A 26,385-nucleotide genomic window follows, 5' to 3' on the forward strand; every position below is an offset into this window, starting at 1 on the left:
GAGCCCGGCCCCGAGAGCAGAGCCGCGAGAGTAGAGCGGGCGGGAACCGGCCGGGAGCCGGAGCCCCTCAGGCACCTGCTCGACCGCCCAGACGATTGGCGCTCACGGAGTGGCCCGCAGGCCCCCGCCCGGGCCCAGTCCCTCCCCGGGCCCCCCCATGGCCCGGGCCGCAGCCCTCCCGCCGTCGAGATCGTCGCCGACGCTGCCGCTCCTGCCGCTGCTGCTGCTGCTGCTGCTCCGGGAAACCGGTGAGAAACCGCAGACGCCCACCCCCACCCCGCGCGGACCCAATCCCTTCCCCACCTTCCGAGTGGGGGAAGCCTGAGCACCTTCCCCGCTCCACCCCCAGTTCACCGAGCCCCCTCTCCCGAGCCCTCTTCCTGGCTGGCCCCTACCGACTCCGACCCTTTCCTCTCTGGAGCCCTCTCCCCCCATCACCCTTCTTTATCCCAACTCCCCAGCCTACTCGGGACTTCTCGGTTACCCCTCCCCCTTCCTCAGATTCTAACACTAAAAGGGTTAAATCTGAGTGTTCGCGACACCCTCCCCACCTCGCACGGAGCTGTCAACCGGATCTGGGGTTCCGTCTCCGCTTACCCCCTCAGGCATGTGGGGAATTTCTCCCCGCCTCCCCCAGCGGGAGGGTCGCGATGAGACAAGACCATCCCCATTTTCCTTGTCCCAGGGCTGGGCGTCTGAGGCCTCGGGAGAATTGGGGGCAGGGGGCCAGATGTCCAGGTCCTCCACAGGGGCCGGGAGCTCGGACTTTGGGTTCCTTGGAGGGCCAAGGATGAGTTCCGGCGACCTGGGGAAGGGCCTGACGGCTCCAACCCTGGGCCTCAAGGAGATGAAGGCTCTGGCTCTTGGGCCCCAGAAAAATTAGGGGCTGGGGGCTCGGTCTCCTGAGTCCCAGGCAGAATGAAGGCTACGGGCTATGTGTACTGGGTCCTGGTCAAATTGGCGGCTGGCAGGGCTCAAACTTGGTTCCAGACCGTGAGCAGGGGGCTCTGTCTCCTGGGTCCCCGGTAAAATGGGGGGGGGGTGGAGGAAGAGGCTCTATTCCGTGGGCTTCAGATTTAATTGTGCATATTGGAATGTCTTCTGAAATCCCGGTATGAAATGTGGGCGGGGGACCCTGTTCTTGGCTTCTAGATGTAATTTAGGGCCAGAGGCGCTATCTGGAAGCTGGAGCTCGGTCGGGGGCGTCCCAGGCCGAAAGAGAGGCTGAGTCCCGCAGGCTGGGACCCTTCCCTCGCCTTGTGAGCCGTCGGCTGGGACGTCCCTGGGGAAGTTTTACCGGTTTCACTTTAGCTGAACCCGGGCGGGAGGGGCGGGCGCTTTCCCGGCTCCCGGTTCCGGACTCCCAGGTTTCGGGACCTTATCTTTCCTCTGGTCGCGCCCTTGTCTCGGAGCCGCCGCGAGGGGGGACGGGGAGGGGGACGCGCGGGGCCGCCGCCCTGATCCCCCGCCTCTCCCTCAGCTCTGCCCACCAGCCCCCTCCTACTCCCCTCAGCCCCCTTGAGGGAAGGCGCAGCTCTCAGAGGAGGGAGGGGCTGGGAGGAAACAGGTGAAGGAGGTTCTGGCCCCGCCCCTTGCAGGTGACCGGGCTGTTTATTCCCAGCTAGAAACTCTGGATTTTGGAGTTTCCCAAGGGTTTGCCCAGAAAGTGTAGGCGGGGGCTGGGGAGGGTGGGGGGAGGGCGTCTTGGGGGAGCCCTGGTTACCTCTCTGACCTTATTTTTCCCAGCATGTCTCTGAGTTGTATCCCAGCCTTCACTCAGAGCTGGGCACTGCCTCTCCCTTGGTGTCAGAGATAGGGAGATGAGGTCACAACCTGCCGCTCCTGGGGAAGTGCTCAGAACCCACCTGACCTTGAGCCAGGCTTTGACGTGATGCGCGATGTCATGGAGGCTTCTAGATCTCCCTGGGAGACCCATCCTATTCCTGTTCCCATTTTGCAGATGGGGACACAGAGGTTTCAAGAAGGGCAAGCCTCTTTCCCAGGGTCCACAGCCAGTCCCCAGGAAGCCGGACTGCAGACTTCAGAGCGTTTCTTGGCTCTGCTCCACTGGGTGCCTCTGAGCCTCCATTTCCTCCTTTGTAAAACTGAGATAGTAACCCCCTCCCTGCAGGGCCATTGGGAGGATTCAGCGCTCCCGCTGATCCCATGTGAAAGCTCTTAGCACCTGGGTAGGGGGCCTTCCCCTTTCCTGACCCCTCATCCTTGCACCTACGCTCCCTGCTTTTCTCTCTGCCTCCGTCCCTCTCTCCCTGCCCCCCCCCCATCTCTCCCCTCTTCATTTCTCACCTCTCTCTGCTCCTCTGGCTCTCATCTCTCACAGAGCTCTTTCTCCCTTTCCTTTCCATCCACCTCTCTTTACCTGTCTCTAGCTCCTCAGCCTTCCCCCTCCTTGGCCTCCTCAGACAGAGGGTGCACCGCCTGGGCCTCCAGCTGGGTCCTCCCCAGCTTTCACTGCTCATCCTTGTCAGCCAGGCAGCCCCACGGTATTGGAGGGGGATGGGAAAAGAGGGGACGGCGGGCCTGCTGTCTCTTCTCGTTAGGGAAGGGGACTGGGCAGCGAAGAGGGGGTGGGTCTGCTCACTGGCGGAGCAGGGAGGGGGGAGGGGACGGGGGAGGGATACATGGAGAGGTTAGAGATACAGGGATGGGGACAGAAGCCCATGGAGCATGCATCTGAAACAAATTTAGGGATGGGGTCAGAGACAAACACTAGAATGGAACCCAGAGATGGGGAGAATGAATTACAGCCCACAGGGGTGGCACAGAAAACTACTGAGAAGGGACAGAGAAAGACAGGGGAGGGGGAGGGAGCTGGACAGACACCAGAATAAAGGCAAGAACTGCCTAAGAAGAGAGACTTAGAGATTTGGTGATAGGCCGGGAGCCCCAAAGCCCCCAGCCATCAGTGATGGAGATGTCATGACCCAGGGAGGTCAGGGCATAGGCGAGCCTCAAGGCCAGTAGTATGTGGGGGGCCACAGGGAGTGGTGGACATAGGAGGGACAGGGAGTTAGGCACAGGCCAGCTCCTCCGCCCCACCAGGGACGCTGTTACATTTTTAATGTCCCAGCAATGCTGAGAAATGGAGCAGGAGGGGGAGGAGAAGAGAGACCCAATGAAATGGCCCAGGCATGGGGAAAGTGTGTCAGAGATGTGGAGAGATGGGCAGAGATGGGGACACCTAGAAGGAGGGGGGTCCCAGGGTCAGAGACCCTGAGAGATGTACGCCAGAAATCCCGAGAGATTATAGAGAGCCCAGGAGTCAATGCAGGGAGCGAGGAGACCCAGACCCAGGGAGACTGGGCTCTCAGATGTCAGACATAGAGGAGAGAGAATATGAGAACAGCTAAGGGTGCCGGCGATCTTCCTGGGCTAGTGAAGAAGTTCCGAGATGGGCTGCAGTGTGAGGGAGACCCAAGTCTGTGAATAAACTGCCCCCCGAATAGCTAGTATGTGAATACAGTGTATGAGTATCCCGATGTCACGGAACTGTGCGCTTCCAATGGGTGGACTGGACGGTTATGGGAATTACGTCCCAATAAAGCTATTAGAGAGAATGTGAGAGACACGGAAAGCAGAGACTCTGAGAGAGATGGAGGCAGAGACCAGAGCCCCTAGGAGGTGGAGGCAACATAGGGCCTGACTCAGGGCTCAGGAACCAGATGCAGAGAGAGACTCAGGAGATCAAAGTGACAGGACCTGCAAGAGGGAGGCCAGAGTCTCCTGGCCGGAAACGAATTTGAGGCACGTGTAGACGGGGTATGCGAGTGCTTCTTTCTGTCCAAATGGCTCCGCCAGGAAGAGCAGACCTAGAGACTCACCCCCAGAAATACCAGACCCCATAGACAAAGCCTGCAGGGTGGGCGAGCCCCTGCAGAAAGGCAGGGAAATCTCAGCCTGGGGAAGGGAGATAACCGCCATCTGAGAGGTGACTGGGGGAGACAGGGAGGCAGGTGCAGAAATCCTGGGCACAGCCAGAGAGCCCCACATCCTGGCTGCTGCTCCTGCTGGTGCTCACCACCACCCCCCACCCAGACCGGCTCCCGGATGTCCGCTGTGGGGGTGGGCACTGTGATTAATGCAATTAATTAATTAGCAAGGTGGCTGAGGCAGCAGCTGCGGCCAGTGCTCAAAGCACGCCGGCCTTCAAGGGCCTGCTTGAGTCCCGCCGCGCCCTACAGGGCAGGTCACAGTGTTTATGGGTCAGGAGGGGGTGAGCCAAGCCCTGAGGAGCCAGCCAGGCAGGAGCCCAGGAGTCCGGGCCCTCAGCCCCCTACTCCTCTGGGGTGCTGTCCCTATGCACTCACCTTTCTGCCTTGGTTTACCCTTCCCCAGATCTCAGGGTCTCGGGCTCTGTCTCTGTCCCTCACAGTTTCCTGCTGGGCTCGTACAATGCCCTGGGCGGCCCCCACTCTGCCACCAGGAAGCCCGCGGGCCCGGGGCAGTAGGGAAAAGAAGCGTGTCTGGGGACCCGGCAGACTCCTCATTGAAGCTGTCACTAGTCTGGCTTGCTGGTGAGGGAAGCTGAGTGAGGTCCGTGTTTCCAGGGCCATACTCTCCCCTGCTGTGGTGCCAGCCAGGTCCCAGCCAAGGTCAGGGCGCTGGCACCCACCCAGCGGCACACGGGACGCTAGGATTCTAATTCCAGGTCAGGCCCACCCCTTGCCCCTAACTCCCACAGCCTGCTGGCCTCGTGTCCCAGCCCTTCCACCTTCTGAACTGGCCTCCGATCTGGCTCATCCCTCTTGCTCACAGCCCCAGCCCCCCCAGGTCCCTGCCCCATCCCGTTCTGAGGGCTGTGGGCAGAAGCACACACCTCCCCCTGCCCCCGCCCCGCTGGGTGTGACTCTCTGTGGCACCCAGACTCCTAACTTAGCCTCAGCCTGTGTGATCGGGCACACCGCTGTTTCTCCACCTTCATCCCATTCATTCATTCATTCATTCATTCATTCATTCATTCATTCCTCATATTGATGGAGCTCCTGTAGTGTGCCAGGCACTATTCCAGGCTCCGGAGTCATATTAGCGAACAAAGATCTTTGCCCCTGGGTCCTGATGTTCTTGTGGTGAAGACACATCAGGTGCCTTGAGGAAAAGGAAGCAGGGTCCACGGTGGTGGGGTCGTTATTATCATTAGGATGATCAGGGGGTGCCTAGCGGAGCAAAGACCTGAAGGAGGTGAGGGAGGGCGCTGTGGGGACATGGGGGGGGGTAAAAGCATTCCAGCGTGAGGGACCAAGAGCAAAGGCCTTGGGGTGGGGCTTGCCTGGCATGTCTAGGAACAGTGGGGGGGCCGGTGTGGCCGGGGCAGGTGAGCCCAGGGGAGACAGTGGGAGACAGGCGAGAAAGAGGATTCCGAAGATCATGCAGGGCTTGTGGGCCACTGTAAAGGCTTGAGTTTCTTTCCCAAGTGCGGGGAACCTACTGGATGCTCTGGACGGCCAAGCCAGAGGATTTTAGAACCTCATGCATTCGATGAGTATGGCGCCCGCTAGGAGCCCGTCTCTGTTGTGGATGCTGAGGGCATAGCTTGTGAACCTAACGGGGGCAGAGAATCCCTGCCCGGGTGAAGCGCCAGGGAGTCCTGAAAGTCCATGGTGGGAGATGGGGCCCAGGGCTCTGCAGAGGAAATGCGGTGCAGGGGGCGGGGCGCCAGGCCCCCTGGGGCAGAATGTTGTGGATGACAGACCTGCCTGAGGATTCTGCCCCCAAGAAGCTAAGAGTGGGGGTTGTTGTTTGTTTGTTTGTTTGTTTGTTTTCAAGATTTTATTTATTTGATGGAGAGAGAGCACAAGCAGGGGGAGCAGCAGGCAGAGGGAAAAGCAGGCTCCCCACTGAGCAGGGAGCCCGATGCGGGACTCGATCCCAGGACCCTGAGATCATGACCTGAGCCAAAGGCAGACGCTTCACTGACTGAGCCACCCAGGCACATCTAAGAGTGGGTTTTTAAATCCTCTGAAGCAGGCAGTGCTGAGTAATGACCCTAGATCCGGGAGGGCCGCCTTGCTCAGAAGACACAGGCATCCTGTGATCACAAGGCCTGCCTTAGGGTGGGAAATCTGGGTCCCCAAAGGTGGGGGGGGGGCTCTGTGGGCCTGAGCTCGGGTTCCCTGGAAAAGGAATCGAATCTCCTTCAGAAAGCCCTCCCGGCCTGCCTCGGATGGGTCAGGCCTAGGCTCTGGGTTCTTATCCCCACACCCCTCCCCTTCAGTCTTCCTGGCATCCTCAGTGATGCCTATTGGTGCGACGTTTGTCTCCCCGCCACATTGTCAGCTCTTGGAGAGCAAGCACCTGACTTGTCCTGTCGCTTCTGCTGCACCCGCACTCAGCACAGAGCCAGATATTAATTTGGTGGTATATATATATACACATTTCTTTTTTTTTTTTAAGGATTTATTTATTTGAGAGAAAGACAGCAGGCACACGTGCACACAGGGGAGGGAGCAGAGGGAAAGAATCTCAAGCAGACTCCTTGCTGAGCACGGAGCCCCACATGGGGCGCGATCTCACAACCCTGAGATCACAACCTGAGCCCAAATCGAGAGTCGGATGCTTCACCGACTGAGCCCCCCCCCCGGCACTTCCGTTGGGTGGTGTTTATTGAGCACCTACTACATGCGAGACCCTGGTGTAGACTCTGGGGGCACAGCAGGGAACAAGATAGGCATCCCGTCCTCGGGGGCCAACTGTCTAGCACCCAAGACATCTTTGCTGAGCCACTCATTGTTGCGTGGACTCGGATGGGGTGGGAGCAGAGTCCAGTTTCTCCCTGCCCCCACCACTAAATCCCTTTCAGTTCTAAGTCCCCGTCAAGGGGTCAGCCTCCTGCCCTGCGCCCAGTCTGCATCTTAACCTCTAGGTCTTCTCCTGAGCCCTAGTCAGGACTTTGTGCTGGCTAGCCAGGTTTCCGTCCAGCTCCGCCTGCCCTTCAGGTTCCCTCGGCTTAAGCCTAGTCATTCTCCAGCTGAGGAACCCTCAAGGGCTCCCACTTGCCTTAAAGGAGGGAACCTGACTCCTTGGCCCCACCCTCCTTGGCTCCCTACGGTGCTCACGAGGCCGGATGGCTTCTGACAGAGTGCCCGTCCCTCCTCACCCAGCTAGAAAGGGGCAGAGCCTTCGGGGACCCTTGTCCCACACTCAGTGCCTTGGGAGGCCAGGTGGGTGAAGGGTGCTGGCCTCTGAAGGAAAAGGAAGGCTTGTCTCAGCTCCACCCGGCTGGGGACCCCCAGGAGCCCCACGTCCTGACTTTTTTTTTTTTTAAGATTTTATTTATTTATTTATTCGACAGAGAGAGAGACAGCCAGCGAGAGAGGGAACACAAGCAGGGGGAGTGGGAGAGGAAGAAGCAGGCTCCCAGCGGAGGAGCCCGATGTGGGGCTCGATCCCATAACGCCGGGATCACGCCCTGAGCCGAAGGCAGACGCTTAACGCCTGTGCCACCCAGGCGCCCCCCCACGTCCTGACTTTTTGTCTGACATTGAATCGCCAGACGCTTCGGTGGGTTAGTAGCTTACTGAGCCCTAGGTCGTGTTTGAAACAACGCTGTGTGGGCGCAAAGTAAATACGAGTGAAGCTGGATTTGGGCTGCGGCGAGCGGCTGACGGCCGCTGTTGGACTCACCCTGCAAAGCACTGATGGGAGCAAATCATTTCATGGAAGCGTCACAGGGGACCCCGCAGGGTAGCTTGAACATCCCCATTTTACAGATGGAGGAAGTTAGGCCCAGAAATATGGTCACCCACCCGGAAGGGGACTGAGCCAGCAGGAAGTCCATGACAGCCTGCTCAGGGGTCCCCCACTCTGTAGTGTGATCTGTCAACAGGGGAGGCTGTTTAACTCTCAGGCTGTTTGCGGACATGTGTGGGGATTCCACGAGATGGTGTATCTATGACGCAGTGGTCTTGACCGATGGCTTCTTTCCCAAAGTTTCTGGAACTGGCCCTGCTGGTGGGACTGCCTTCTGCTGGGGACCCTCTCATGAGGTCTCCTGCTAATGCTTCCTGGGTTCCCGCATGGGGCCGGCGGCCGCACACGCTCCCCACCCCCCACCTCGGTCAAGGACAGCTGGGCAGCCGTTGTGCCCCTTACACAGGGCACTTGCCCTTGACCCACCTCAAGGCTGAATGTCAGGAGCCACTTGTAATTATACTCACCTGGCCGGCCTTTATTTAACAAACACTCATCTCCTGTTTCCTGTGGCCCCCGTGCTAAGTGCCCCACGAATATTTTTTTTTTTAAGATTTTATTTATTTGACAGAGACAGCCAGCGAGAGAGGGAACACAAGCAGGGGGAGTGGGAGAGAAAGAAGCAGGCTCCCAGCGGAGGAGCCTGATGTGGGGCTCGATCCCATAACAGCGGGATCACACCCTGAGCCAAAGGCGGACGCTTAACGACTGCACCACCCAGGCACACCCCCCCCCCACGAATATTCTTTAATCGTTATAACAGCCCCTAGGAGGTGGGCCCGTGATCATCCTCATTTTACGGCTGAGGAAACCAAGACACAGAGAGGTTAAATGACTTGCCCAAAGTCACATAGGCAGCGCGTGGCGGAGCCAGGACTCGAACCCAGGCAGTCTGCCCTCGGTCCCCATGCCATCCTGCCTTGCACGACAGAGCAACATTCCCCTTTATCCTGGTTTTTATTAAAAGTGAGAAAACATGGGACGCCTGGTTGGCTTGGTCGGTTGGGCGTCTGCCTTCGGCTCAGGTCGTGATCCCGGGGTCCTGGCATCGAGCCCTGCGCCAGGCTCTCTGCTCAGCGGGGAGCCTGCTTCTCCCTCTCCCTCTGCCTGCTGCTCTCCCTGCTTGTGCTCTCTCTCTATCTCTGACAATCTTAAAAAAAAAAACAGTGCGAAAACAAGGGGCGTCTGGGTGGCTCAGTCAGTGAAACGTCCGACTTCTGGTTTCAGATCAGGTGGTGATCTCAGGGTTGTGGGATCGAGCCCCGCCTCTGGCTCCGAGCTCAGGGCAGAGTCGGCTTGAGGTTCTCTGCCTCTCTCTCTCTCTCTCTCTCTCTCTGCCCTTCCCCCTGCTTGCACGTGCTTGCTCTCTTTCTTTCTCTCATAAATAAATAAAGCCTTTTTTTAAGAAAGTGAGAAAAGATAAGTGAGAAAAGAGAATATACATTTTTAAGAAAGCGGGAAAAGATAAGTGAGAAAAGAGAACATACATTCACACAAAAACATGAATGTACATGTTCATAGCAGCTTTATTCACGATCGGCAAAAAGTGGGAACAACCCCAGTGTCTGCGCTGATGAACGGATAAAGGGAACACGGTGCGTCCAGACAATGGAATATTATTCAGCCATAAAAAGAGAACAAAGCACTGACACACACTATGGCAGGGCCGGCCCTTGAAAACATGGTGCAAAGTAAAGGAAGCTAGTCATAGAGGCCACGTAGCGTATGAGTCCATTTATATGAAATGTCTCAAAGAGGCAGATCTGTAGAGACCAAGTGGAGGAGTGGTTGGCAGGGGCTGGGAGAAGCGGGAACGGGGAGGGACTGATAATGGGTACAGGGTTTCTTGGGGGAAGTATAAACGTGCCCTGAAATTGATTCTAGTGACAGACACTATATGCAGCGACTCTTAGGAATATAAAAAAGCCATTGAATTGGACACTCTTTTTTTTTTTTTAAGATTTTATTTATTTGAGAGAGGGAGAAAAAGAGAGTGCGTGAGTAGGAGCAGGGGGGAGGGGCAGAGGAAGAGGGAGAAGCAGATTCTCCGCTGAGCAGGGAGCTGGACGCTGGGCTTGATCCCAGGACCCCGGGATCATAACCTGAGCTGAAGGCAGACACTTAACCGACTTAGCCACCCAGGCGTCCTAAATTGGACACTTTCAATGGGTGAGTGGGAATTATATCTCAATAAAGCTGTCACCAAAAAAAAAAAAAAAAAAAAAAGTGGGGGCACCTGGGTGGCTCAGTCGGTTAGGTGTCTGCCTTCAGCTCAGGTCATGATCCCAGGGTCCTGGGATCGAGCCCTGCACCAGGCTCCCTGCTCAGTGGGGAGTCTGCTTCTCCCTCTGCCTCTGCCTTCCATTCTGCCTACTTGTGATCCCTCTCTCTCTCTCTCTCAAATAAATACAATCTTTAAAAAATTTTATTTTGTGATAGGCTTATTTACTTTTTTTATTGATTTATTTCTGAAGGGGATTCTTTTTTTCTCCCAACATTTTAAAATGGAAGTGCCCAAGCGTACAGGTGGGTATATGTTGTGGGAACCACTCAGGAGCCTTCCTCCCCGTCTCCTGCCAGACTCGACAGTGGGTTACATTTTGCCACATTGTCTTCATGGCTTTCTCTGTAGCTTGTTTCGGTTTTGCGGACCCATTTGAGAATATGTTGCAGACATGGTGCAGCCCTGTATCTTCTGAGACGCAGGAATGCCACACCCCTACAATTGAATCACCGTGCTTAAGAATATTAGCGAAAATTCCAGAATAGCCCATAATCTAGTCCAGACTCCTATATCCCTAGTTTTCCATAAAAAGGGGTTTCCTGGATGGCCCTTTTGGAATGGGGACCCCACAAAGGCTCCTGCATGGCATTTGGGGCCCACATTTCCCAGTGGGGCCCCTTGAGTGACGGCCCCTCCAGGCCTGGAGGTGTCTGGGTCCTTCCCTCACCCACCGCTCGCTCTCTCTCTCTCCTTTCTCTCCAGGAGCCCAGGATGTGCAAGTTCGAGTGCCACCCGAGGTCCGGGGCTACCTGGGGGGCACCGTGCAGCTGCCGTGCCACCTGCTGCCTCCCGGACCTGAAGTCCGAGTCTCGCAGGTGACGTGGCTGCACGTGGACGCAGCCGGGACCAGCAAGAGCGTGGCTGCCTTCCACCCTTCCTATGGTCCCAGCTTCCGCGGCCCAAAGCCCGGCGAAGAGCGGCTGTCCTTTGTGACCGCTGGGCAGAGCACAGGGACCAGGCAGGGCACGGAAATAGAGCTGCGGGATGCCACGCTGGCCCTCCGGGGACTGACCGTGGAGGATGAGGGCAACTATACCTGCGAGTTTGCCACCTTTCCCAGCGGCACCAGTAGGGGGGTGACCTGGCTCAGAGCCATAGGTGAGCAGTGGGGAGGGGAGAAGGAGGGGAGAGGTGTCATGGGGGAGAGCCCCCTTGTGGATCTGTTTCTCTCTGTGCTCCAGCTGTAATATTGACTTTCCCTGTGGTCTTCGGTCAGTTAGCAAATAGCCATTAAGCGCCTGCTGCGTGTCAGACTCTGTCCTGCCAGTTGAGGTCACGGCAGGCCACAAGGCATTCAGAAATATACATTGAGCACATTCTGTGTGCCGGGCACTATTCTAGGCTCTAGGAGGAAAGCAGTGAGTAAGAGAGAGCTCCCTGCCCTACTGGGGCTAACACTTCAATAAGGGGGTGCCACAGAGTAAATAACATCAATAAGAAAAATAGGAGGGGTTCAAGTGGTTATAGGCACTACGGAAGCTGGAGGGGGACAGGTTACAATTGTGGCTAGGGAGGTCTGGTGAAAGCTGAACAAAAACTAGAAGAAGATGAGGGAACCCTGTAGGGCCATCTAAAGGAAGAGGATTCCAGGCAGAGGGAATGGCAAGTGCAAAGGCCCTGTGGCAGGGCTCATTTGAGGAAGAGCAAGGAAGTCAGTGTGGCCAGAGGCTTGTGAATACAGGGAAAGTAGGAGGGGACAAGGTCAAGAAGATGATGGGGGGCCACGGATCACAGACAGCCTCGTGGGCCACATGAAAACTTCGGCTTTTGGCCTGAGAGAACAGAAACTGTGGGAAGTTCTGAGCAGGGGACAGGTGTGATCTGGCTTTGGTTTTCACAGGCTCCTTCTGACTGCATTTGCGGGCAAGGGTGGAAGCTCGGGGACCACAGGGCAGGAGGTAATGGCAACTAGACCAAGGTGGAGGCAATTGGGGTAGCAAGAAGAGGTCGGACTTTGGAAATACGTTAGCGGTAATGCCAGGGAACAATCAAAGTAGCAGACAAAGGGAACACCAGGATGTCGTGATACTCCTCAGAGTAAGCGGCCCGGTGATCCCTTCTAGACAGAAAGGTCAGCGAAAGCCTCTTCGTCAAGTCCTGAGGTGTAAGGAGTCACCCGCGGACACGTGTCCTCAAGCAGAGGAATGGATTCACACAGAGAGGGAACAGCATGTGGAACAGCCAGGATGTGGGGGCAAGCTTGGCATGTTCCAGGAACAGAAAGGAGGCTGTGTGGCCAGGGCTTGAGTGACCCCCCAACGGGGCAGGAAAACCAACAGGGCCAGATTGCGACGGCCTCCTAGGCAGAGAGGCAAGGCGGCTGGACTTCATCAAGGGCAGGCACTGTGGGGGTGGGAGGAGTGGGTGCGATAAAGCCTCCTGGCTTCAGCAGGGGTGGGGGGTAACCAGCACAGCCACTTGACAAAATGGGGAAGACTTAGGAAAGGCTTTTTTTTTTTTCCTTCTTTCTTTCTTTCTTTCTTTCTTTCTTTCTTTCTTTCTTTCTTTCTTTCTTCTTTCTTTCTTTCTTTCTTTCTTTCTTTCTTTTTTTTTTTTTTGAAAGAGCCTACGTCTTTCTAAATCTTGGGCATTGGCCTGGGATCCCACCTTCCCCCAGCAACGTCCCACAAGCCACATCGCTCTTCAACCCCAGAGGGTTTGAGAAATCTACCCTGTACCGTCCCTGGGAAAAGGCTTCCCTTTTTAAGGGAGCCTGAAACCCCAGTTGTTTTGCATAATTCAAAGCACAGATCCCCACCGCACCACCCCTCACAAAGGTCTCTCCCTGTGCCGTCATGGGTTCTGTTCAAGAGATACGTAGAGAGTACCTGCCTCCCACCATCTTCCTCCCGGGGCAGGAGCACGGAACAGAGCAGCCAGACCTCTGCTTTCACGGAGGAGCGAGTGACGGGAGTGCCCCTAAAAAGGGGAGTCATGTCAGGGAAGTTCCCTTGAGGAAGTGAAGCCTGGATTTGCAGGAGGAGGAAGAGCAAGCTAAGAAGAACGGAGGCCCAGAGCCTTCCAGGCACATGGTCACCAAGACCCTGCAGTGGATGGGAGCGGGGACTGAGGGGGCCATGGGGCATGTGCACGGAGCGGTCAGAGGACAGATGGGCGGGAGACCAGAGACGGTATGGGGAGGCCCATCGGAGGCTGTGGCAGTCAGGGGAGAAGGGGGGGAAAGGAGGGAAGAAGGGGAGGCCATAACACATCGAGGAGCTCAAGAGAAAGCCAGAGAGGTCCACAGGGCAGCCGGAGCCATGAGGCAGAACTCAGGACAGTCCAGTTCTAACTGCAGAGTTATTCCTCATGGACGTTTTGTCATTTCCCTCCCAATATCTTTCCATGTTTTCCAGGAAGATGGGTGAAAAGGGCAAAGAATTTTCCAGCTTTGGGAATCTCTGCAACCTTTATCCCACTTCCGGCACCACCATCTACTGGTGATTACAGGAAAGAAGTGGGAGGCCTTTTGAGCTGGACCTTTGAACTGCATTATTGTGCTTTGGCTTTTTTGAAAAAAAAAAAAATCTCAGCCTTTTCCAGGCTTTTGGACACTGTGCCTGCTTTTCTGGCAGAAGAGAACAGACAGAATAATATCCTGGCACACACTCAGCATAGGGAGCGCCAGGCACTGTCCAGAGGGCCTTATATACCAATTTAATCCGTCCGACATCCCTACGATGTGGGCATTTTAATTCTCCCCATTTTACAAAAGAGGAAACTGAGGTACAGAGCTGGGAAATGGCTTGCCCAAAGCCATGCCTCTGCTAAGCAGCAGAAGTGGGATTTGAGCCCCGGTGGTCGGGGCTTCACTGCTCAGCCCCATTGCTGGGGTGTCCGGGGAAGGACCGCAGGTGAGGAGTGACGTACCCCCTCCGTTCCTCTCCCCAGCACAGCCCCAGAATCACGCCGAAACACAGGAGGTCACGCTCAGCCTGGAACCCATGCCGGTGGCCCGCTGTGTCTCCGAGGGGGGCCGCCCCCCCGCCCGGATCTCCTGGGTCTCGTCCCTGGACGGGGAGGGCAGACAGAGCCAGATGTCAGGGCCTGTGCCCGGCACAGTCACCGTCACCAGCCGATACACCTTGGTGCCCTTGAGCCGAGTAGATGGCGTCAAGGTCACCTGCAAAGTGGAGCACGAGAGTTTCGAGGAGCCCATCCTGCTGCCTGTTACCCTGTCCGTACGCTGTGAGTGTATTGGGATGTGAGCGCATCCCCAGTATTGTCTACACTGGCTTCTCTAGGGCACTGTCTACACTCTGCCTGAGTGTTCTCTGCATCAGCCCTCCAGGCCAAATTCTGCACTGCCTTCCTGCCTAGTGTCTATACTGGCTCCCCTGGGTGACATCTACCCCGTGCCCCCCCCCAGTGCCTACGCTGGCTTCGCTAGGCTCTCTCCTTCCTGCCACAATCAGGGGTAAGCTGGAATGGGTTCACAAGGGCCAATTTTATACATTTTGTCCCAATCCCACATCCGGTGAAGTTCCATTGACAAGCTTGAAATTGACCACTGGGGAGGATTTACACTAAGGAAATTGGCAAACTGCAAAAACTGCCTACATCGATACCCCCAATATTATCCCAAGGATCCAGCCAGAGAGTGACTTAACCAGCTCTCCTTCGCCCTGTCCAAACACATGCCAGCCCCCAACTCAGCCTTTGCCACGCTAGCTCCCCAGGCAGTGCCTCTGGGGATCCAATTCCTTTCTCTGCTCTGGGCGTGGCAGAAATAACAGGCATTATCTCTGTGACTCCCTCAGACACGGCCGGCGTGGAGCAGTAACTTTATCGGAATGAGCCAGGTGGCATCCCTGGACGGTGTCTGCACTCACCCCCGCTGATGTAGCCTGAACCGATTTGTCCCAGACAGTTTCCATGGGTCCGCCTCCAGTTGGCCCCCCTCATTTCTTTAGGGTTCCCATCTCTCTGCCAACTTATCCCCTCTTCTGGGACTCTCCCTGTCTCTGAGCGAGTGCCCCCATTTCCTCCAGACCCCCCTGAGGTCTCCATCTCCGGCTATGATGACAACTGGTACCTCGGCCGCAGCGAGGCCACCCTGAGCTGTGACGTCCGCAGCAAACCGGAGCCCACAGGCTATGACTGGAGCACGTGAGTCCTGGGTGGACCTGGACTCCTGGGTCTGAGGGAGGAGGGGCTGGGGGCCTGGACCCTTGGGTCTGAGGGAGGAGCCTCCGGGACCCGACCCTGAGTCCTCCAGAAGGACAGAGCTGCCAGTATAGGGTCTTGAACATTAGTCTTTATGTCCCTGGAGCTTGGATGTTGAAGTCTGTGTCATCGGGCACCAGGCCTGTGCTCCCCTGATGTCCCCCTCCAGTGACACCCCCCCACCTTCCAGGACGGCAGGCGTCTTCCCAGCTTCAGCGGTAGCCCAGGGCCCCCAGCTGATCATCCACTCAGTGGACAAACTGGTCAACACCACGTTCATCTGCACGGTCACCAACGCCGTGGGCACGGGTCGCGCTGAGCAGGTGGTCCTCGTGCGAGGTGAGCGGGTCTTGGAGGTGGTCAGCTCCCCAAGTGTTCCTCCCTTCTGGGTTCCGGGGCTGCGTTGAGGGAGGCTGTGCCGCCGGCCTGGGGAGGGATTCAGACCCGCCTTGCCGATGAGAAAGGAGGTCAGTGTGGCTTTTCTCTCTTGCCCCCAGGTGGGATCTGGATTGGGATGACAGGGTAGGCACTGAAGAAGAATCAGGAGGATGAGGCCTCCCCTGGGGGCTTTCTAGAAACTAGAGGCCTGGAAAGAGTCTCCAGGAAGAGACCCAGGGACATTGCCCCAGGCTCCAGTTGGAGAGACACAAACCCTAGATAGACAGAAACAAATGCATTTGAATACTGATCTCTTACAGTGAGTGCTGGTCAAGTCACATCAGGAAATCAGTTTTCTGGTGTGTTGGAACATTTGTGTTTCTAGGGGACTGTTTTGGAAATGGCGGCTGATGTGTCTATGGGTCGAAAGTTCTCTGAGTCTCCCTGATAGGAACTCACACTCAAATGAGCCCCGAGACAGGAGCGGAAAAGAACAAAGCCAGCTAGTTGATGGCAATGGGGTTGAAATCACAACTGTAGACCCACACGCCTGGAGGGAGGCTGTGTGCCCTGGGACACAGACACAGGGACCCCAGGGCTGGGAACAGAGTCCCTTCCATGCCACAGCCAGCGGGACCCACATCTCCAGAGACATACTGTGCTTTGAGATGGCACTGGAATCAGAACAGAAACTCACCCAAAACAACCCGCACACTCAGACCCACTGTCACCAAGACACGCATCTCAAGAGAGCAGAGCCAGGTGACTCCCGGGCAGAGCCCCCCAGGATGCCACGTGTACCTGAAAAAAAACTTTTCTTGGAAACACCCTCCCAGCGCGACCGTCCACGCAGCACGCCCATGCAAACACACAACACCAGGAGTAGTGGCCTTGGTGGATAGGAAGGGGGCTGTCAGAAACGTGACCAAAGACAAACGCACACAAGTGTGAGGACGGACGCACCCACACACCCCTGGAGATGGGCGCCACGGCCAAAGACAGACAAGCAGATCCCCTTCCTGAGACGTAAGCTCATACCGCAGGCGCATGTGCACATGTACACGCACGCACGCACGCACGCACACGCCTGGAAACAGATGGAAACAGACCCTGGAGCTATGACATAGCTGCTTGGAACCACTGTCCCAAGCTGCACACCCAGAGAGACACTTGGCCTGCCCTCAGCGAGGCTGACACGCTCAGGTGCACAAACACACACCCCTGGAGGGAGACACTAACACGCAGACGTGCGGACAGCAACAATTGCGCACGCAGAAACCGTCACTCACACGCAGACATGCACGAAGAACCTCGAAGACATTCTCAGAGGTGCACGCCCTCCGAAACTCTTCAGAAACCCTGCTGCTTTCAGCAGATCGTCATCCGACAAATATTTGTTGAGGGTTCCTCTTTGCCAAGCGTTCCCCTTGATGTTGGAGATACAATGGTGAACAAGACTCAGTCCCCGCCCTTGAAGACACACCCAGAGGAGGGTCAGCTCCGCCCACCTGGCAAGATGCCCGGCTGGAAATCCAGCCCCTGAACCTCTACCCCAGATACACACCCAAGAAACTGGTCTCCCCGTGAGCAGTCAGGAGGCACCTGTAAGGGGCGGAGCCTGCAAAACACAGACGCGGTCCCACCTAAGGGTCATCAAAGGAATACACAACCACAAACACATGGGCACCCCCTAAAACCCCTTCAAACACAGAAATCCCAGGGATGTCCCTCTCCAGAAGCCACCCCCCCACCCCCACCCAGAGAACACACCAGCTTCAGAGTTAAGCCCTTCATCAGTATTCACCCTGTAAAACATATTCACCCCTGTCAGAAACTGGGGTGGGTGTGTGTGTGCGTGTGCGCGCAGCGGGGAGTGGAACACACACAATCACACCCCCCAGGGAGAGACTCAGCCCCGTGCAAAGGCACCCCTCCTCCGCAGGGAGCCCGATGCGGGACTCGATCCCAGGAGCCTGGGATCTGGACCTGAACCGAAGGTAGACGCTTCACCCGACGGAGCCCCCCAGGCGCCCCTCAGTCCCAGCTCTTGAGTCACATCCGGAGGGTCTCAGAGACTCATCGCATTCCCGCACACATCCAGACCCAGACGTGCGGTCACGGACACGTGGTTTGGGGTTCACATTAGCGCAACCATAGGTACACCGGCGCTGCTACAGGCTAGACAGTGCCTCGGGGAGACTTGGAGAACTTTTGACCCACAGACTCGGGAACACACCCACCAGCTCCAAAATACCACCTCCAGAAACACAGATAAACATTCCAACATGCGCCGAGACAGGTTCCCAGACGTCACTGATGGGCATTCCCAGTAAGAAGACTGTGTCATGCCTCTAACCGGTGTACCGGTATAGACGTGTATTCCAGAAAAAAAAAAAAAAAAGTTTCACAAAATAGTACTTACCCTTCCTACTTGGGATATGCTTTATCTATTCTACTTTTTTTTTTTTTTTTTACTGCTCCTTGTAAAATCACAAAATATATTTGGCAGCGGGGTCCTGGCTCTATGTTAAAACACCACTCTTAAAAGAAACACCTGGAGAAACAGGTGCCCTCAGGACCCTGGGTCCCAGCCCCTCCCATGTGCAGGGTGTGGGGAGGAGGGGTTAAGGCGTAAGTGGATTTCTCTCCATCAGAGCCCGCATGCAGGGGTGGGGGAAGGAGCATGTATAAAATGGTTCTAGCTTCAAACTACATCAATGTCTATTCCTGGTGTGGGGCCCAGACCCGCCCCCATCTCTCCTGCCCCCCTGCACCCTTAACACTCCCTGGCTTCCTTCTCCACCTCCCCCAGACCCCTCCCCTCCCAGCTGCTGGGCCAATGCTGGGAGCACTAGCCGAGAGGGAGAGGTCGGGACTGTGGGCTTCCCGAGCCTCATTTTCCACAACTGGGGACATGGCCCAGACAGGCGGCAGGCCGCATCGCCTGGACCAGGGGCTCCCAGCCACTTCCAAGGGGGAGGAGGATTATCAGGAGGACCCTCCCCCTTCTTTCCGCCTCCTCTCCAGTCCAAAGGGCTTTGGAATCTGACAGTCTTGAGCCCAAATCCAGCTCTGCCGCTTCCTGGCTACATCCACCCAAGATGCCATGACCCTAACCTCAGAGCTTTTGGGAGGATCCCCCCCAGTCCGTCCCGAGCGGGTCACAAACTCAGATGCCTACGGCATCTCGTCCAGTGACCAGGTGGCCAGGAGTGGAACCCCTGTTCCGACCCAGGGAGCCAGCCTTCACTCAGCTACTGCCCGTCACTGGGTGGAGATGAGAGGTTGGTGTGGCCCGATCTGAGTTTCTTTCTCCCCAAAAGAAATCTGGAATTTTTTTTGTTGTTGTTGTTGTGAAATCGCCTGGTTTTTGCAATGTTAGCAAGTTTAATTTTTTAAAAGCCCTGTGCAGGTATAAGGAAACACATCTGGGGGCCACCAGTTGGCAAGCTCCCCACCCCCCTCCCCTGTACAAAGTGTCCAGTGTGTGTAGCATAGAACGGATGGGTTCTCCCTTCCCTGCAACCTCCTCTGTCTTCTGCCCAGTCACCTCCCCAGTTCTCCCGTCGCTGCCCCTGTTGTCGCCTATGCCCCTCCCCCCCGCAGATGTGTTCTCTTGACCTCGTGTCTCCCTTTCTCTCTCTCACCCCTCCTTCTCTCTCCTCAGACACACCCCGGGCCTCGCCCCGAGACGTGGGTCCAGTGGTGTGGGGGGCCGTGGGGGGGACACTGCTGGTGCTGCTGCTTCTGGCTGGGGGGTCCTTGGCCTTCATCTTGCTGAGGGTGAGGAGGAGAAGGAAGAGCCCTGGAGGAGGAGGAGGAGGAGGAGGAGGAGGAGACAGCAGTGGAGGAGGACCCTACGATCCAAAAACTCAGGTGTTTGGGAATGGGGGCCCCGTCTTCTGGACGCCAACTGCCCCTGGTCCCCTGAAGCCAGATGGCAAGGATGAGGAGGACGAGGAGGACGAGGAGGAGAAGGCAGAGGAAGGTCTCATGTTGCCTCCACCCAAGGCTCTCGAGGACGACATGGAGTCCCAGCTGGACGGCTCCCTCATTTCACGGCGGGCAATTTACGTGTGACCCCGAGACAGACAGACAGAGACAGAAACAGAGCCAGCCACGCCAGCCAAAGGGTTCCAGACTGGTTGGACTCGTTTTTTCTGGACGACACTGGAGCTCAAATGCTCCCTCCCACTTCCCTGGGACTGGGAGGGAGCTGGAATCACACACTGGACTTCTGTCTCCAGGGCTGCATGGGGAAGGGGAGGCCCCAGGGGAGCTCGGTCATGGGGACCCAGAGAGGACCCACCGCCAAGAGAACTTGTTTTTGGCTCTGGCCTGCCCCGGCCCCGGGACACTCAGGAGTTAATAAACGCCTTGGAGGAAAACATCGGGGGTGTCTTGTAATACGTCAGACCCCCTCACTGCGGGGTGGGACAGGGACTGCTAGGTCCCAGGGGGTGGGAGCCTGATGGGGGCTAGACTTGGGAGGCCGGGGGAGGGAAGGGGGGGCTCTGACTATTTGGATCATTCACGGTCATGCTGGATGCCTGAGACCCCCGAGGCCAGTGCGACGGGGACTAAGTCGCTGGTTTCTGGGCTTAGAGGCTGGGAAGGTTGGACTTGGGTGGGGGTTGGGGGGGTCCCAGGACTGAAGCTGCCTTTCTGGGGAGGGGGGTGGATAGCCAAACTGGTGAGAGCCCGGGGCTCCCCAGAACAGGACAGGGAACCTGGACTTCTGGGCCCTTGTAGGGAGGGGGCGAAGTGCAAACTTGACCTGGGGTTGCTGAGGATCTCAGGACGCAGGGAGGGAGCCCCCCCGCCTCCCCCCACCCATGTTCTCTGGGCCCTGAGGATGCAGGGCAGGTGGAGGTATTAAGAAACCAGAAAAGTCCCATCTCGATGACACTGAACAGTGGCCTTTTCAGCCTTCTTCCTCTTGCCCTGATCCCAAGGGGGTTTTCAGTGATTCAAAGGGAGGGGCTGCAGCTCCGTATCCCTCTCCCCGCTCACCAATTAGAAAGTCTCCCAAACCCAGGCCTGGGAATGAAGTGGCGTGGGAGGGGCCGGGTTCGGTCCCAGTCACCCCTGCTGTCCCGAGCACCCCACGGCCCCCTCTCTTAAGACAGGTGGGGCTGCCGATGGGGGGACCATGAGGGTGGGGGACCGTGAGGGCGTGGCTGGAATGCGCACCCTGAGCTGCCAGGTGGGGCTTGGGGCCTTCATTTCCCACCAGTATTGACTTCCACTTACTCTGCCAGGGACACAGAGGTGACTCAGGCAGACGTGGCCCCGTCCCCCCCACCTCCCCGCCGGGCAGCGTGCGGTCAATAAAACCAGGAATAACAGTACTTTCAGGATGGCTATGTGTGGACTGAGTGAGCAGCAATTACGGTTCTCCCCCCAACTCGAAGCCCTCCCGAGGCCGCCAGGCTGTGGAGCAGGAAGTTGTGGAAACCAGGGACCCAGACATTCTTCCTCTGGGCAACTGTATCTTCTCATCCGGGCAAGGGGGCTGACCGAGGGTGGTGCCTGTGGGTGGGGCTTTTGCACATGTGCAATTTCCTCCGGTGGTTTATTGTCTTGTCCCCCCCCCCCGGGGGTCCCACATGTCTCCTCCCCAAGATGGGAGGGAAGCACCAACAGGCAGGGGTGGGAATTTGGACAGTCTGGCGTGGGGTGGGTCCTGGAGCACCCACGCTGGGCCCCTCCTTGCACGTCTGGCGAACCCCAGCCGTGCCCCAGACCGTGCCCCTTGGAGCTCCCAGTGTGGTGTGGAAATTGGCAAGTAAACAGGTGACATCAGGGATAGAGAAGGGCTACAACTGAGAGGCCCAGGGGGCCATAGCTTCTCTCCATCCCTTTTCCTGTTAGGTTGGACGAGCCACGTCCTCTGCCCAGGATTCCCTGTAATGAATGAAGGGTTCTGATCCTGATCCCAGAATACCCACCGTTCTGCACCTCTAAGCTCTGCCCCATCACCTCCCTTCCCTCCTCTCCGCCCCCCTTCTCTGGCCCCATGGTCTCCTTGCTGTTCCTTCAAAGTAACATGAGGCTTCCTCCCCAGGGATTTTGCGCTGGCTGTTTCCTCTGCCTGGACTGCTCTCATTTCCTCATGGCTCGCCCCCTACGGCTCCTTCAGGTCTTGCTCAAATGTCACCTTACAGGAAGTCTCTCTCTGATGACTCTTGGGGTCCCCCGCTCTGTCACTTCTTACCATCTTCCCCACTCTATGTTTTTACCCTCGATCCCTTTACTGCCACCTGGCATGTTAGCCATTGTGCTGTTGGTCTCTCTGCCCAGCCTGAACAGATGTTCCGTGCGAGCGGGAACTTCTCTATGTTTTGTTCACCACTGGCACCCAACAAATTCTCAGTAAGGACTAGGGAGAGGAGGTAGGCAGATGGGTGATGACTTAGGGAATAAGGAACTGTGGCTTCCTCCTGGAGACCCCCTTACACTGTGCCTCTTCTTGCAGAGACTCCCAACACAGCAGGCGCGGGGGCCACCGGTGGCATCATTGGGGGCATCATCGCTGCCATCATTGCTACCGCTGTGGTCGCCACGGGCATCCTCATCTGCCGGCAGCAGCGGAAAGAGCAGAGGCTGCAGGGGGCAGAAGAGGAGGATGAGTGAGTGATGGGCCCCGAGAAGTGGGTGGAGAAGGGGGTCCCAAAATTGGGAAGCCCAAGGGGTGGGGATAGGGGGAGTGACCCCAAATAACTGTGACTTAAATGGGTAGAGAGGGGAGTTTATTTCTGTCTCCCATAAAGTGTGGATACAACAGCTATGCTCTGCGAGCCATCAGAGCCCAGGCTCCTGCTACCTTGTTGCTCAACCTTCCTTTCACTCACATTCCAAGATGGCTCCCCATTCTTCTAGCACTGTCTACCTACTTGACAACCAGATATGGCCATCCTGGCCTCAAAGCCCCCATTCCTGCCAGGGGGGAGACAAATAGAGGGCAGTGAGCTCCGCAAGGGAACTCATCACTTTACCTCACTTCCCATTGGCCAGAACCTGGTCACATGGTACACCAGCTGCAGGGGGAGCTGGGAAATGTAGTCTTTACTCTGGGCAGCCATGTGCCCTGCTAAAATCTCTCAATATGAGAAAGAAGGAGGCTGGATATTGGGGGAGAACTAACCACACTCCTCTGTGTAGAGCACTTGTTATGTGCCAGACTCAGCAAAATGCTTTTTACATGTGTGACCTTAATGAAGCCTCATGTCCGTTCATTGATTCAACAAGTATTCAGAAAGTACCGACTCAGGGCCAGCCATGGAGGTTAGAAATGCAATGATGAGACAAACATTTTTGAAGTGTTCACACACACAAATACATCATGGAAACAGAAATTCTCACAGTGAGCTAATGATACCCATTTTATCAAAGAGGAAACAGGTCCAGAGAGCTGAAATCACTTGCTGAAATTCATCCATCAAGTGAGCATTTGGGGGGCAAAATGATTGTGAAGTAACACTACCCGGTGTGCGTGTGTATGTGTGTTTGTGTTTCTGTGAGTGTGTGTGTGTGTGTGTGTGTGTGTGTGTGTGTTTGTGTGGCAGGGGTAGGGACACTTGTTAAAAATGCAGATTCCTGAGCTTACACCAAACCTATTGAATCAGAACTTTTACAAGAAGGACTTGGAATCTGTACTTATAACAAGCTCCCTGAGTTATTCTGATGCACAAGGAAGTTTCTGACCCTCCGTCTTTAACATCTAGTCAGTTTAAACCAACAACTTGCTATCAACTTCCTATGCCCAGCCCAGTGCTGATAGCCAGTGGTGCCTGAGATGGCCCTGGCCCTGCCCTCCTGGGGCTCACAGTCTAGAGGAGACAGACCCATCCCTAGAGAGTGGCAGAGATGGTCTAGAAAAGCTGAGGGAGCTGTGAGAGGCCAGAGAGGGCACCTGATGCAGCTCGGAGGGTCAGGGAAGGCTTCCTGGGGGAGGTGACATCTGAGCTGGGGATTGGAGACATGGTAGACACTCATCTTGATGTATACAGGATGCTCTGGTCTATGGGTATGTATAAAGAGGGGATTTTAATACAGTTTGGAGGACAGGAAAGCATTTCAGCTATTCTTTTTTTTTCCACAAAGATTTATTTATTGAGAGAGAGCACGAGTGGGCAGGGCAGAGGGAGAGGGAGAGGGAGAACCCCAAGCAGACTCCACACTGAGTGCAGACCCCCACACAGGGCTTGATCCCACGACCCCGAGGTCACAACCCGAGCCAAAACCAAGAGTTGGACACTTAACCGACTGCACCACCCAGGTGCCCCTCGTTCATTTTTTAAACAAATACTTGCCGACTTCCTCATAGTGAGTTCTGAGAACGCTGTTGACGACACAGATCTCATTTTTTCCCTCACATTGCTCACAGTGGGATAGTTATTGAATGATATCAAAAATAATGTTTCAAATACAAACTCAGTAAGTGCCCCAAGGGGGAAGAACAGCTAGATATAACCATATATCAGGAGTCCCTAGTCCTCCTGGAGGATCAGGGAGGCTTCCTGGAAGAAGATAAATTCATGGGATGAATAGGAGTTAGCTGGGGATGGGGGGCACAGGGGGGCAGCAGAAAGGGAGATCAAGCAGAGAAAAGAGCATCTTCAGTGATCCTGGGATAGGAGGGCTTCTCGGGTCTGAAACTCCACTTGACCTACCTCCTACCCAACAGTCTGGAGGGGCCTCCCTCATACAAGCCACCAACCCCCAAGGCGAAGCTGGAGGAGCCCGAGATGGTAAGCACTTTCCCTGGAGCCCAGGCTGCCCCCACCTCCACACCCCCACCTTTCCCCACTGAGGCCGGGGCTAGGAGGGGGGACTCATGGGGAGAGGCCAGCTGTGAGAGGGTCCTGACCTGCCCCACTTCCTTCCCTGCAGCCTTCCCAGCTCTTCACACTTGGGGCCTCAGAGCACAGCCCACTCAAGACCCCCTACTTTGATGCTGGCGTCTCGTGTGCTGAACAGGTGGGAACTCGGGAGGTCAGGGGTGGGTTTGGGGTTTGGGTTTAAGGGCCAGGGATCAGCTCCTGACATAAAAGGTCAATCACTAAAGGTCACAACTCAAGGCCAGCGCTGTGTCTCCAGTCAGAGCTTAGAGCACCAAGATGTGTTGAGGAGTCAGTGGGGGAGATCATGGTTGAAAAAGTCCAAGGACATGAGGTTAAAGTCACTTAGTGAAGACTGAACTTCAGGTTGGACATCTGCATCTGCCAGATATTGTGCCTGGAGATGCGACAAAACTGATTGTCCTTCCCTTCCGTGGTTTGGATGTCAGGGGTCAGATATTGAAGTTGAGACAAATCAAGGTTCAAGGAGCTCTTTCGGGCTTAAGGTTAAGTAGTTGAGGTCAAGATTGAAGTCAAAGGTTCATGGAGAAAGGCTTGTGGTCAGGGATCAAAAGACAAAGGAGAGGCCCAGGACTAACGCTCTGGGTTTTGAGCTGGGACAAGCCATATGATGGCTCCAGGCAAATTCCCCCCAGGCCGACAAAGGCTGAGGTCAGGTCTGGTTGGCATAGGGAGATGGTCAGGATTTGGGGGTCAAGGGGCAGATTGGGATTCTGTGTCATGCACAGGAGATGACCTTGGGCTCTTTTGCCTTCTCTGCCCCCAGGATATGCCTCGATATCATGAGCTGCCCACCTTGGAAGAGCGGTCGGGGCCCCTGCTCCTGGGGGCCACGGGCCTGGGGCCCCCCATCCTGGTGCCTCCAGGGCCACCTGCTGTGGAGGGGGTTGCCCTGGACTTAGAGGATGATGAGGAAGAGGAGGAAGACTATCTAGATAATATCAACCCCATCTATGATGCCCTGTCCTACTCCAGCCCCTCTGATTCCTACCAGAGCAAAGGCTTTGTCATGTCCCGAGCCATGTATGTGTGAGCTGCCGTGGCCCTGGCCTCTCACCTTTCACTTTTTGATTCCTCCACTTTCTGCCAGGGATCTAGTGCCCCCTGACCTCTGATCAGACCACAGTATGTTAACACACAAAAATGCATCTCATCTTTGACTTCTGCCTTGGTGGCTCAACTGTGACCTCTAATCCATGATCTCTGACCCAGAGAAACCAGTCATGACAACAGAAACCTGGTAACCTTATCTCACATGGGGGTGGGGGAGTATGTTCCTGCACAACCTCTGACCTAAGGACTCCTAAGACCTTAAATCATACCTCTCACGTCCCATCATCTCCAGACTCCCCCAAATCCCAAAGAAGACCCCAGACCTCTGGGTTGTCCTCAGGCAGTAAAATCCCAATAGTTCTGCTGGGGTAGGTGTTGGGGGTATCCTGTTGCTCAGACCTGAGCCCTCCAGGCAGCAGAGCCCCACTCACCCCCTCCCCATCCTGTGTTCCTCAAAGGCAAGAGGAAAGGGAATCCCCGGCCCAAGGCAGAGCTTCCCCATCTCCTCCCTCCTGCAGGCAGGAGTCTCAGGGTCCAGACCCTTCCCTGAGCCCCCACTACCCCAATTCCTGTCTACAGGGAATTAAGCCCCAGCCCAGGACTAGATGGGGTAAGCCTCATGGGGTGTGCCTTTCCGGCCCCAGCCTTGGAAGAATAATTTGCTGTTATTTGAAGACTACTGAGTCCTTTTACTCCTGCCCAGTGAGATGGGACCCAGCAATTTCCTACAAAATCTGAGTTTATACTTTGACCGGATGTCAATTTGTGTTTTCTGTGGGATATGAAGGGGATGGGGGTGGGACATGATGAGAAACAAATAAGGCGCCTAGAGCTGAAGGAAATCAGTAGGCTAGAAGTCAAGATGGGTTACAGGCAAAAAAAAAAACAAAGGGGCCAAAGATATAAAAAAATTTTAATTAAGTGAGGGGATAA

The 26,385-nt window shown here is 56.0% G+C and overlaps 1 protein-coding gene across 2 annotated transcripts; it reads left to right on the forward strand.

Annotated features, from left to right (window-relative positions):
- Window positions 1-26,167, forward strand: NECTIN2 (nectin cell adhesion molecule 2). Of its 2 annotated transcripts, XM_040634133.1 has the most exons (9): window positions 1-248; window positions 10,694-11,089; window positions 13,883-14,179; window positions 14,983-15,100; window positions 15,348-15,496; window positions 22,014-22,167; window positions 24,225-24,288; window positions 24,431-24,517; window positions 25,166-26,167. In XM_040634133.1, the coding sequence occupies exons 1-9, from the start codon at window positions 158-160 to the stop codon at window positions 25,430-25,432; spliced, it is 1,623 nt and encodes a 540-aa protein (XP_040490067.1). In that variant the 5' UTR covers window positions 1-157; the 3' UTR covers window positions 25,433-26,167. The 2 variants fall into 2 exon arrangements, with proteins under 2 accessions (XP_040490067.1, XP_040490068.1); XM_040634134.1 differs by lacking the exons at window positions 22,014-22,167; window positions 24,225-24,288; window positions 24,431-24,517; window positions 25,166-26,167 and adding an exon at window positions 19,203-19,925 and having other exon boundaries at window positions 4-248.
- Window positions 26,168-26,385: the final 218 nt, after the last annotated feature.

The sequence above is a fragment of the Ursus maritimus genome, unplaced genomic scaffold (assembly GCF_017311325.1).
Source record: "Ursus maritimus isolate PB19 unplaced genomic scaffold, ASM1731132v1 scaffold_19, whole genome shotgun sequence".
Classification (NCBI taxonomy): Eukaryota; Metazoa; Chordata; class Mammalia; order Carnivora; family Ursidae; genus Ursus; species Ursus maritimus.

Coding starts and splice junctions, on each gene's coding strand:
- NECTIN2 (XM_040634133.1), top strand. CDS start 158: ATGGCCCGGGCCGCAGCCCTCCCGCCGTCGAGATCGTCGCCGACGCTG. Junction 11,090..13,882: donor GACCTGGCTCAGAGCCATAG/GTGAGCAGTGGG, acceptor TCCTCTCCCCAG/CACAGCCCCAGAATCACGCC. Junction 15,497..22,013: donor GCAGGTGGTCCTCGTGCGAG/GTGAGCGGGTCT, acceptor CTCTTCTTGCAG/AGACTCCCAACACAGCAGGC.